General features: G+C 43.2%; 1 protein-coding gene across 1 annotated transcript in view; it reads right to left on the bottom strand.

The window, feature by feature from the left end:
* Positions 1–6,039: 6,039 nt before the first annotated feature.
* Positions 6,040–13,147, bottom strand: part of TINCR (TINCR ubiquitin domain containing) — a 42,727-nt gene continuing 35,619 nt past the window's right edge. Inside the window, exon 2 of the mRNA XM_063925376.1 lies at positions 6,040–6,335. Within this exon, the coding sequence (XP_063781446.1) occupies positions 6,332–6,335 (4 nt within the window). The 3' untranslated portion in view covers positions 6,040–6,331. The remainder of the gene's footprint in view (positions 6,336–13,147) is intronic.

Raw genomic sequence — 13,147 nt, 5'->3', positions numbered from 1 at the left:
ACGGAGTCTACAACCCACACAAGTGGCTCAGGTAGTGCAGCTCATCCAGGATGGCACATCAATGCGAGCTGTGGCAAGAAGGTTTGCTGTGTCTGTCAGCGTAGTGTCCAGAGCATGGAGGCGCTACCAGGCGACAGGCCAGTACATCAGGAGACGTGGAGGAGGCCGTAGGAGGGCACAACCCAGCAGCAGGACCGCTACCTCCACCTTTGTGCAAGGAGGAACAGGAGGAGCACTGCCAGAGCCCTGCAAAATGACCTCCAGCAAGCCACAAATGTGCATGTGTCTACTCAAATGATCAGAAACAGACTCCATGAGGGTGGTATGAGGGCCCGACATCCACAGGTGGGGGTTGTGCTTACAGCCCAACACCGTGCAGGACGTTTGGCATTTGCCAGAGTACACCAAGATTGGCAAATTCGCCACTGGCGCCCTGTGCTATTCACAGATGAAAGCAGGTTCTCACTGAGCACATGTGACAGACGTGACAGAGTCTGGAGACGCCAAGGAGAACATTCTGCTGCCTGCAACATCCTCCAGCATGACCGGTTTGGCAGTGGGTCAGTAATGGTGTGGGGTGGCATTTCTTTGGGGGGCCGCACAGCCCTCCATGTGCTCGCCAGAGGTAGCCTGACTGCCATTAGGTACCGAGATGAGATCCTCAGACCCCTTGTGAGACCATATGCTGGTGCGGTTGGCCCTGGGTTCCTCCTAATGCAAGACAATGCTAGACCTCATGTGGCTGGAGTGTGTCAGCAGTTCCTGCAAGTTGAAGGCATTGATGCTATGGACTGTCCCGCCCGTTCCCCAGACCTGAATCCAATTGAGCACATCTGGGACATCATGTCTCGCTCCATCCACCAACGCCACGTTGCACCACAGACTGTCCAGGAGTTAGCGGATGCTTTAGTCCAGGTCTGGGAGGAGATCCCTCCGGAGAACATCCGCCACCTCATCAGGAGCATGCCCAGGCATTGTAGGGAGGTCATAAAGGCACGTGGAGGCCACACACACTACTGAGCCTCATTTTGACTTGTTTTAAAGGACATTACATCAAAGTTGGATCAGCCTGTAGTGTTTTTCCACTTTAATATTGAGTGTGACTCCAAATCCAGACCTCCATGGGTTAATAAATTTGATTTCCATTGATAATTTTTGTGTGATTTTGTTGTCAGCACATGCAACTATGTAAAGAAAAAAGTATTTAATAAGAATATTTCATTCATTCAGATCTAGGATGTGTTATTTTAGTGTTCCCTTTATTTTTCTGAGATATATATATATATATATATATATATATATATATATATATTTATTTATTTATTTTTTATATATTTGAATCCACCTTTCAGTTACTGATTGTTCCAGTGGGTACAGTGAAATTGAAGAGTTTTAAAGCTGGGTACGCACTGGCAGATATATCTGCCGATGGTGGTTGTTCATACACACAGAAAGCTGCACCAGTATATCTTAAAGATATATCTGCTGTTCAATCTATCTGCAGATGCAATATATCTTTGCAAGACGTCTTTGACAGATATATTGGTTGTACACGCCTGCAGACCAGCAAAAGATATATTGGCCAATCAATTGGCCAATATATCTGCCAGTGTGTACCCAGCATTAGACAAAAGAGGTTAATAAATCTATTCACGAAAATACCATGGAGATTGCAAGTGGTTATACATGTAAGAATATATTAAATGTAGTATACATATAGCATCTTGGTCTTAAGAGAAACAATATTCATTGTTGGGTTTTCCTGAATAGGCCCCATCATATATAAATGCTAATAAACACTTGGGTGGAGGCACTTAGTTTTAAAGAAAGTTCATTCATTAAATTGGTAACCCATTAGACTGGATATATATAGAGTGGTTTATATGTGCAGGAGTGTCATGTGTGTGTGACCCCCAGTGTAAGTGTAAACTCCCCCAGAGCTGGCTGCTGGGAGAACTACATCTCCCAGCTGGGAGAGCTACATCTCACAGCAGCCCCCAGGACTCCCAGCCGAGGTGGATTTAGACCTCATAGAGCCCTAAGCAAGACACTGATTTGGAGCCTCCCTTCCACAAACAATCCTCAGTGTGTGCCCCACCAACCCACAACCCTGAGTGTAGAATGCAGGCCCATGCCCAGTCAGTGTATGCAAAAAATTAGAAATGCCGCCCAGCTCCATAATTCAGCCCTGTTGGTTGGCCCTCTAGGACCGCTGGGTCCTAAGCAGCTGCTTTGGTTGCCTAGAGGTAAATCTAGTTGCCTAGTGGTAAATGTTCCCAGCAGCCCTCTCGATAGTGAAAAGATGGAGGGGAGACTACCGGAAGCTGCAGAGACTGCAAGAGAGCACTGAACAGGTTAATATAATTTTGTTTATTTATTTATTTTTTACGTACCATGGGTTTTTTTCAGCGCTGAAAATCCTCCAACCTTTTTTTCATTGGACAGCGCGGGTACTGCGAGCGCACATATCCGCAGTAACCTAAACCATGCTCCCAATTGAAGTATCCCCTTAGATGTGCGAGTGGTGTGTCCAAATTCAGATCTAAATTGCAGTGTAAAAATAAAGTTCTCTAGCATTTGTGTGCTACATGCAAAAGCAGCCAGTATTTACCCTGCATTCAAAAACATATATGTATTTGCACCCCTTGCTTCGCAACTAGGTTTGTCCTGGTGCACAGTTACCTACTCTTTTTTACTTTATTCCCAAATCAGAATCAGACCCATAGCTCTGTATATGTACAGGGTGATTCAAAAGTCGCAGTACACCCTTTTGTTTCAAAAACTGTGCAGGAAATGGAAAAACTGAATACTCCAGTAAGGTATGGGTGAGGTGGGCTATCTTTTAGGGTATGTACCGAACATGGGCGCCATCTTGAAATCGGCCATCTTGAATCTAAGTCAGTTTTCTCACTTTCTGCACAGTTTATGAAACAAAAGGGTGTACTGCGACTTTGAGAAGGGTGTAATGCGACTTTTGAATCACCCTATACATGGTTACTCTATCAGTTGGTCCTGAAGATATTCTCCAACTTCCACCTGCACTATCCGACCCCAGTGATTTAAAAAATGGTCATTCTGTTTGATAATTGTTGTCCAACTTGGAAAATCCTGTGTGTGGCTTTATCAGCCAGAGATCCTGTCTCTCAGTTCTCAGGTTACGTATGTGGCCAGCAAAAGCATTGATAATAGTCAGTACTACAGAAATGGAGGGACTTATTTGATTATCAAAGAATAACTAAAAACCAGTGAAGATAAAGGCCCAGATTTATCAAGCCTCAGAGAGTGATAAATTGCACGGTGATAAAGTATCAACCAACCAGCTCCTAACTGCCACATTACAGGCTGTGTTTGAAATATGACAGTTAGGAGTTAATTGGTTAGTACTTTATCACCATGCAAGGCTTGATAAATCTGGGCCTAAATGTAGTATGACAACATTAGAAACTGCTACTAGAATACTATCATAGGAGATGTGATCTCTAGACTAACAATGTATAAAAGCAAAAACATGAAACTAAATATAATTACATTTTATTAAACTGTGTGTGTATATATATATATATATATATATATATATATATATAAAAACATATTTTAGTGTATGTATTGTACAATAGGTACATTATATAAAACAGATATTACAGGTTATCACAAAGCAACTCATAACAATAAAAATAATCATAAAAATCTAAATGGCAAATGATTTTATTAAAACATTAAAAAGGGTATTTTTTTCTTTGTACATTGTGCCCATAAAATAAATATACAATTGAATAAGGAAAAATATGTGAAAAACTCTAACTACCAAACATTTTAGACAATATACCCCATAACTATAAGTGGATTTTCCATAATTTGGTTTAAATATGCATTAAATATACTCGATGGCATTAAAAATTATTGCTCTCTATTCCCCACACGCTTTGGTTTATGTCGGTTTGAAAATTCCAGCCCTGCTGATCATAATTATGCTGGAATTTTAAAAGGGCAATGATTTCACTGGCCGTGTTTTGCTAGTAAAATCATTATTTGGGTGAACATACTAAGGGCCTAATTCAGACTGGATCACTACAGCAGAAGCAATCGCAGTCTGAAGCCCTTGCTGGTGTGCGCACGCGCAGTGGAAGCGCTGCGTGTGCACACCCCAGGAGCCCAGTGAGATGCTATCAGCATCTCAGGTCTGCGATTGCCTGATTGAAAGGCAGAGGCGGTCGCGGGGCAGGAGGGGGCATGCCAACGGTGTTAAAATGCTGTTGGCGGGGCATGTCTGGACCGTTGGGGGTTGCGTGTCTGGACCGTTGGAGGGGCAGGCTGTGTTACGCTGCAGCCGCGGCGACCCGGGATGTGGCGAGAAGTGACCTGCCAGCGTGCAGGAGCTGTGCTGGCAAGGAGCTACTCGCCAGGTGCAAAAGCATCGCAGCCGTGCAATGCTTTTGCACCTGTGCAGGGGGGTAGGGTCTGACATGCGTGGCGGACTAGCCCTGTCCTGGACGTCCCCCCGCATGTCATGTTTAGCACATATACGATCAGATCTGAATTACTGCCTAAGATGGGAGTTCTACTTAAGATGGGACGTTACCTGAGCATGTGCAGAACTGTTTTGCTCTCCCTACTCTCAATATGATATTCAATAGCACAGAAAGAAAAGATCTGTGATGACCCTGTCTGTGACCGCTGACATCTCATGTCCTTTGTACACTCCAGAACACACTGCTATCATCAACATTATGTACTAGCAAGTAGAAAAGTCTTGCGGACTGGATGCATGCAAGCATGTGGCGAGAGAAGGAGAGGGCAGAATGGCGGATGATACCAAAGCAGTGTAGAAAGATAAGAAAATTGGCCAAGGATGTATTTTGCTAATTATATTCATCACAGAACAAAATGTTACAATAAAGAAGAATATTAAGCTGCATTCACTTTGAATGGTTAACTAATTAAATAATGCTAACATGAAGTAGCTGCTCTTAATGTATAATACTGATAAGACACATGACAAGTAACACATAGCATTCCATACTTGTGTGTAAAGTGTTTTGGAATAGCTGTTTGCTTATTCTGGGGCTAATTCCAAGTTAGACACAATGCCGATGTACTGTACATACAAGTTGGCTGTTTTTACGACTGCGCTTGCATCTAAATCCCTATAAAGTTGCACAGCGCATGCATCCCATTGTGTGTACACATAAAGTCGCAGGGCCAATTGAGCCGTACATACTCTGAAATGTATTGGCTGTTCCTGGGTAGTGACTGGGATGTGACACTGCAGGCCTACGATGACCCTTCATCTTATGGGTATGTAATGGGAATGTTTCAGGGCTATTGCACCAGTGATTTTGGACTAATGCGCTTAATCACGTTCATTGGAGGTCGTATTCTGATGCAGATTATGCACCTAGCATGGGGCTGGTGCAAGTGCCGATGGTGCTTCTGATGGTTGTAACTCCAGCCACTCAAAGTGGGCGGTCCCAGCTCTTCCACATCTAGACGCAAAGCTATACACCAGAGGAAGGGCCGATACTAGCGTTAGCCAAAGAAGCTAATGCAGTTGCAGCAGTAGTCTACTCAGAATCATCCTCTCTAAGTGCATAAGAGAAATAAGTTAAAACACCTAGGGGAACATGTATCAACCCATAGAGAGAGATAAAGTGGAGAGAGATAAAGTAACAGCCAATCAGCTAATATGTTACATGCTGTGTTTGGAAAATGACAGTTAGGAGCTGATTGGTTGGTACTTTATCTCTCTCCATTTTATCTCTCTGCAATGTTTGATACATCTCCCCTACAATCTATAATTGTAATTTCAGTAACGTCAGCTCTGATGTTGTCTTACTTTTCTGAGTTATAATTACAATGTCACTATTTTTTGGGTCATGTTCAAAATTAAGTGCAACAGTACAAAACAGGAGAAGCAAATATAAGTGCGAGTATACCAGTGAAAACCCTTTAAATTGCATTCTCTAATGAAAGCATAACTCCCAGGACATGGAGGTCATCTTATAATATCTTTTCAGAGAGTCCTAATCTTGAAGGACCATACAGATATCAAACAATTTAATTTTTTAGTGCAAATACAAGTCCAGACTAAATCCTTGAATGAGGAGCCGGTAAGTGGCTACGATTTCCTGGGATCAGAATGTACCTCTCCTATATCTTCAAGTGGTAGCCTTCTATGAAGTGGTATTAGTTAGGAGGACTCTCTGATCAGACATGGACTGTGTAACCAATGCACCTCCTTAAATATGGAGACCCTCCTCCATCTCAGAATACATCTTCTTCAGGGATATGCAACAGATTCAGTCCAGTTTCAGTTACATCTGTCCAGTCTTAGTTACCTGTAAAAAGAAATGTAACAAAATGTGAGAAGTGTAATTAAATAATAGTATTAGCACTTACCATCAGGGGTGTATCTACCTATTGGCCAGGATGGCACTCGCCAGGGGCGCCAGGCAAGGAGGGGGCGCCATCCGACTGTGCCATCCATGGCCAGGGGGTAGAACCAAGTGGTACTGTTAGACTTGGTGACTGTCTGTTAGTACTGGCGCCAGTGTCCGGCAGCAGCGCACTGTACCTCGCTTGTAATCAGACTCAACATAAACTACAGCTCCCAGCAGCCCTTGTTGCTGGGAGCTCCCCGCACCAAGGGCTGCTAGGTGCTGTAGTTTACTTTGAGTCTGATTGATCACTAGTGCTGAGCTGTGCCGCTGGACACTGGCATTTGGCTAGGGCCGTGGACGGAGTGGAAGCACGGGGGTGGGACTACACAACACTCACTGCCAGGCAGCCCAACAGCATGGAGGAGAGGGAGAGAGGACAACGAGCTACTAGAGTACATGCAGTCAGCGTACCCTGTCTGTAATGTGAGGGCGGGGGGGATACTATACAGTCTGTCTGTATGTGTGTCAGTGACTGAATTTATGTATGTGTGTGACTATGTATGAATGTATGTTTGTGTGTGTGTATAAGTATCTACTGTATTTATGTGTGTTTTAGTGTGTGACTATTTATGTGAATAAGTGTGTAACTATGTACAGTAAGTATGTGACTGTATTTGTATATACTGCATGTGTGACTGGACTGTATATCATATGTACTGTATGTGTTTTGTTTGTGACTATGTATGTAAGTGTATACTGTATGTCTGTGCCTATGGGCAGGATCAGATATACTAATGGCAAATGTGGTTTGACAGCATTCCCCATATAAAATTAGGAATATATTTATTAGCACTGGTCCACATTTCCATTTTCTATTTGCATTCCCCATATGCCCTTTATAGACTGTGTTTTCTATAGGGGTATGACTGTGTGGCGTAACGTGAATAAGAGATACTACTGTGCATTGTAATGTGAGTAATGGACACTACTGTGTGGTGTAATGTGATACTGTGTGGCATAATTTGAATTGGAAGTACTATTGTGCGGCCATGCACCTTCCCCACAAGAGGCCACATTCCTTTTTTGACACGCCTCCCTTATTTCAAATATGTGTATGTGTGTGTGTGTGTGGTGGTGGGGGGCGGCCCCTGACTTTGCCAGGGGCACTCGGACCCCTAGATACACCCCTGCTTACCATACCTCTTCACTGACAGTAAACTGCTATTTGTAAGATTTTAGGGATATAGGAAATATGTATGAACTACTCTTACACAGAGGACCCCTTGCTGTGCATCAGGTATTCTACTGGCTTTTCCCACTGCCTGACTACACTGCTTGCTTACCTTCATATCATCTGAAACTCCAAGTTATAGCTGACAAACAATGGTAGCTGCTCGGTCATTCCTGGAGATAATTATATATCAGGTGCTGGAAAGGGGGAGGGGTCCAAGTTATAGCTCCAAGGTACAATTTCACTGTTGTTGGTTACTGTTGATATTACATTCATTCTGTTTTTTACGTCCAGATATTTGTGTCCCACATGCATCTTATTACATTTTCGAGAAATTCAGTTTTACACTTTTCCTTATTTATTTTTTTATTTATGTATAGTTTATTCATTCTATGATATGAACCCTGTTGCAAAGCATTGCATCATTTTCAAAAACACCTTCCATGTTAGACCGCACAATGGGGGTCATTCCGAGTTGTTCGCTCATTGCCGATTTTCGCTATACTGCGATTAGTCGCTTACTGCGCATGTGCAAGGTTCGCAGAGCGCATGCACTTAGTTATTTTACACAAAAGTTAGGTATTTTACTCACGGCATAACAAAGCTTTTTCATCGCTGTGCTGATCGTAGTGTGATTGACAGGAAGTGGGTGTTTCTGGGCGGAAACTGGCCGTTTTATGGGAGTGTGCGGAAAAACGCAGGCGTTCAAGTTGCAAAACGCAGGAGTGGCTGGAGAAACAGGGGAGTGGTTGGGCAAACACTGGGTGTGTTTGTGACGTCAAACCAGGAACGAAAAGGACTGAGCTGGTCGCAATGGCTGAGTAAGTCTGGAGCTACTCAGAAACTGCTAAGAAATTTCTATTCGCAATTCTGCTAATCTTTCGTTCGCACTTCTGCTAAGCTAAGATACACTCCCAGAGGGCGGCGGCTTAGCGTGTGCAATGCTGCTAAAAGCAGCTAGCGAGCGAACAACTCGGAATCACCCCCAATGACTGTGTATACATTAAACAAAGCAGGTCCCAGGATTGATTGCTGAAGTACACCAATGATTACCAGCCCTACAGCTTACACTATTGACTATAACTCTGTCTCCTTTCCTTTAGCCAAACCATACCTCCCAATATTTGGAATCGGGACAGGGAAGATGGTGTGACGTAGCTACAGTTGGCGTAGCTATGCCTCATTCTACGTTTGTAGCATATAAATTCCATTTTATTGTTGCATACACTGGAGGCAATGGAGAATATATCCCAGCCAATACGCACATCACAACAAATGCTCCAATCACAGGATGGCGAACCATTCCTGACAAATCAGCACTGTCCCACCAAAATGCTGGGGAGGTATGAGCCAAATCTTTAGGAATTCCATTAACTTTAAGTCAGATTTAAGAATTCATGGATTTCCAGTGTGTGATGTAATACTTTGCTGAAAATTAACAAGCTACATCTAATCTTCCAAGCTGATGTTTCACTGTTGTTGTCAAATAAAAACAAATGTACTAGATTTTTTTTTAACAAGTTCTCTCAGCACTAAATCCATGTTGCCGTTGCAGATAAAGAGTAAACCGTTTAAGGAGGTGACACTTCTGAAATTTTAATAGTAATCACAGAACTAAAATAATTATTTAGCCATCTGCAATTCCTTTGTCTACTGTAACATATTAACCCACTTCAATGTTTAGCCTTATTATTTCTTTATTTTATTTTTTTTAAACACATTTTATTGGGAGGATCACAGAAAACAAAACATACCAAACAAATTAGGTAGGCAAAGTGCAGATTTAACTGCAATGAACTGTAACATCAACAGGTTGGATCCAATTTCTGAAATTTAAGGTAACTTGAAGGGTCACTCTCGGCAACGGAGTGGCAGTCCGTCAAAGAGAGCTGGTAGTAGAGATTAGAAGAAAGAATAGTAGTCGAAGAGAAAATAGAAGGAGGCAAGAAAACAGAGGAGAAAGAACAAGTCAAGTCAGAGTAATAGGAAAGGGAGAGAGAGAAATGGAGGGGTGGCCTCCAGATGCAAGAAGTTTGAGGAGCAGCAATGTAGGGTATCAAGTTACAAACGGGGAGGAAGCCTGTTGGGAGGTTAGCCAGGGAGACCATATTTTATCAAATTTGTTAGAGGAGTTACGAATAACAGCAGTCATGTATTCCATTTTGTGCACATACCAAATTCGGGAGATTATCACCGGCATGGGGGAGGGGGTCGGGCTTTTCCAGTCCATTGCATGTCATAGTCAAAACTACATGTCGAAACAGCTTGTTTTGGTGTCGATTAAGAGTGGGGAGAGTCATAGGAAGCAGAAAGTATTGGGGGTCAGGGAAAATAGAGGTTTCAAATAGGCGCGAGAGCAGGACAATAAGCTCACTCCAGATGTTAAAATTTTTTGGGCACACTGATGTATCCCGCCAAATTACGCACCCATGACAATGGTCGCACATTGATTTTTGTTGATCCCGCCACTGCACACTCCCATGTTACACACATGTTGAACCTGGTGAATCCACCACAACAAGACTAAATATTATGTTGTTAAATACTTTGTGTCAGAGTTGGTTTAAATTCCATTCGAGAGAGACATTGGGTCTCTTCACATGCTACTCAGCTTGAATTCTAATGTTGCATATATTTTTGATAGGTTTCTCGCCAGTGCTACCGGAGGGTTTAGCACTTGCGTGGTCTTTAGTTTGGTTTGGAAAAAATGAAAAATGTTATGTGAAGCAATGTGTGTTTTTTTTATTTATTTATTTTTTGTTCTGCCCGTGCCGTGCCTTCCTCGCCCAATCTGCTCCTGGGCTCAATGGCATTGTGTGGTCTCGATCGTTCCTCTCCGCTCGCTGGGAAGGAGGGGGACGGCAATGTGACATGATATTCCAGCTGGAGTATCACCCTAGGGTGGGTGTGGGTTGATAGACAATGACGGATCCTAGGATAGGGACCTCTACTGCAGATTCTTGTTTTAAAATTTTATCCTGGAACGTGGGCGGCCTTAACTCCCCGATAAAACGTAAGCGGGTTGTCACACACCTGAAGGGGTTTAGACCTCAAATTATATTTCTCCAAGAAACCCACTGGATGGCGGGCGCCTCCTCTGCTCTTCGGGCACCGTGGTTGGATAGATGTGTTTCTGCAGATAACACGAGGAAGACTAGGGGGGTGGCGATTCTATTTAGCAAACACCTACACTATACTGTTTTAAACTCTGTAGCTGACCCGGAGGGGCGTTATTTAATTTTGGATGTAGAAATTTGGGGTAACAAATACACACTGGTTAACGTATACGCACCAAATGGCGAGACAGCTGCTTTTTTCCAAGAAATTAGCTCTCAACTGCTTCAACGCGATAATTCTCAGCTTATCCTGGGAGGTGACTGGAACACAGTTGATGATCCCACTATTGATAAACGCCCTATCCCGCGCACTTCCGGTTCCCCTTCTTGGACACATCTCCAAACACTGAAAACCTCCCTTCAGCTTACTGATATTTGGCGTCTCCTCAATCCCTCTGACAGATCATTTACTTTCTTTTCCGGGGTTCACAGCTCCTGGTCCAGGATTGACTCCATATTGGTTGCAGATTCCCTAGTGACGCTAGTCATGAAAGCTGATATACACAACATTCTGATATCAGACCATGCTCCTGTGACATTGACGCTGCAAAGAACTTTTCAGTCAGGGGGCTCTAGGATTTGGAGATTTCCAAGCTATCTCTATAACTGTGATGATTTTAGAAAATTTTTGATAACAAGCTGGGCCAACTATTTAGACGATAACTTAGAACATTGGGACCGCTCAAACATTTTTTGGAGTGCGGCAAAAGCAGTCCTAAGGGGTCAAATTATTGAGTATGTTCATAGATTGAAAAAGAAAAACTTAGCGATTTATACCACCTTACACTCAGAATTAACTGATACAATGCAACGCCACCTTACCCTACAGACTGAGGAGTCCTTGCGGCTTTATTTACAGGCTAAACAGCTCTTAAACGACCACTTACTAGCGCAAGCAAAACGTGACGTGGTATTTTCTTCCCACAAATACTACAGATGGGGTAATAAATCCGGTAGACTACTGGCAACCATGGCTAGGAAAAAAACTACACACAAATTCATAACAGCTGTTAGACATCGAGCCTCGGGACAACTCCTTACCAATTCCCCAGCCATATTAGATCATTTTGAATCTTACTTTGCTGACCTATACTCTGATCTCCCCTTCAACGAATCCACCCACACCACACTCCTACCAGACACTTTATTACCGCCAATCACGACTGCACAGTCGGATCTACTGGTGAGAACTATTACAGAAGACGAATTGGTCTCGGCAATGTCCAAACTCAAGTTACATAAGTCTCCGGGTCCTGACGGCCTCTCTAATGAATTTTACTAAATCCTCCAGCCCCATGTGGTTCCGACTCTGCTAGAAGTGTTCAACAGTCTTTTACTACATCGTTCCCCCTTCCACCATTTCACGACAGCACATACTATTTTAATCCCTAAACCTGCGCATGACCCACAATTGGTGTCCTCTTATAGGCCAATTACGTTGCTAAATACCGACATAAAACTATTTACTAAGATTCTAGCAGACTGGCTGCAAGTTATTCTCCCCCACACTTTAACTAACCACCAACTTGGCTTTGTTCGCAATACTCATTCGGTTAAGGGAATTAGGGCGGCGATCGCCGCATTTATAGCTTCTGCTCAATCGCCCCAATCCAGAAATATACTCCTCAGTTTAGACACCACCAAGGCCTTCGACACAGTACTCTGGCCCCATCTATTCAAGGTCCTAGAACGTAGACTGTTCCATCAAGACTTTATTGAAATTATTCGCTACCTATATGATTCTCCCTCGACTTCCCTTTTGCTTAATGGCTATATGAGCAACCCGGTGGTGATGCATCGTGGCACGCGGCAAGGTTGCCCCTTATCTCCCCTGCTGTTCAACCTGGCCATAGATCCCTTACATCGCTTGCTGTTAAATGAGAATCAGTTTTAAGGAATCCAGGTTGGTCGCAGAAACCTAAAACTTACTGCTTTTGCCGATGATCTTCTGCTATATATCTCTGATCCGGAGGCTTCACTGACCCATATATTTAATTTACTACAGACTTATGGACAAGTTTCAGGCTTTAACGTTAACTGGGCAAAATCGGTGGCACTCAGACTGGGAAATAGGTTCATTTTTGAAGCAGGGGGCGATGAATCTACCATTACAATGGAGTTCGGATCACATAACCTATTTAGGGATTCGAATATCGAGAAAGCCAGAGCGATTGTATGCCCTAAATTTTACCTCGGCCATCCGAACAATTGAAACAGAATTCGAGACTTGGATATCTATGCCTTTATCATACTTGGGGAGGGCTAGCTTGATCAAGATGATATCATTCCCCCGTCTGATGTACTTCATTCAAGCCATGCCACACACACTTCTACCTAAAGACGTTCAACGTCTCAATTTTATCTTTAGGAAATTCATTTGGCAGGGAGGGAGACCGCGTATAGCGTTAATCAAATTACAGCAG

The sequence above is a fragment of the Pseudophryne corroboree genome, chromosome 1 (genome assembly GCF_028390025.1).
Source record: "Pseudophryne corroboree isolate aPseCor3 chromosome 1, aPseCor3.hap2, whole genome shotgun sequence".
Lineage (NCBI taxonomy): Eukaryota > Metazoa > Chordata > Amphibia > Anura > Myobatrachidae > Pseudophryne > Pseudophryne corroboree.
This window is presented reverse-complemented; position numbering and strand designations above follow the sequence as displayed.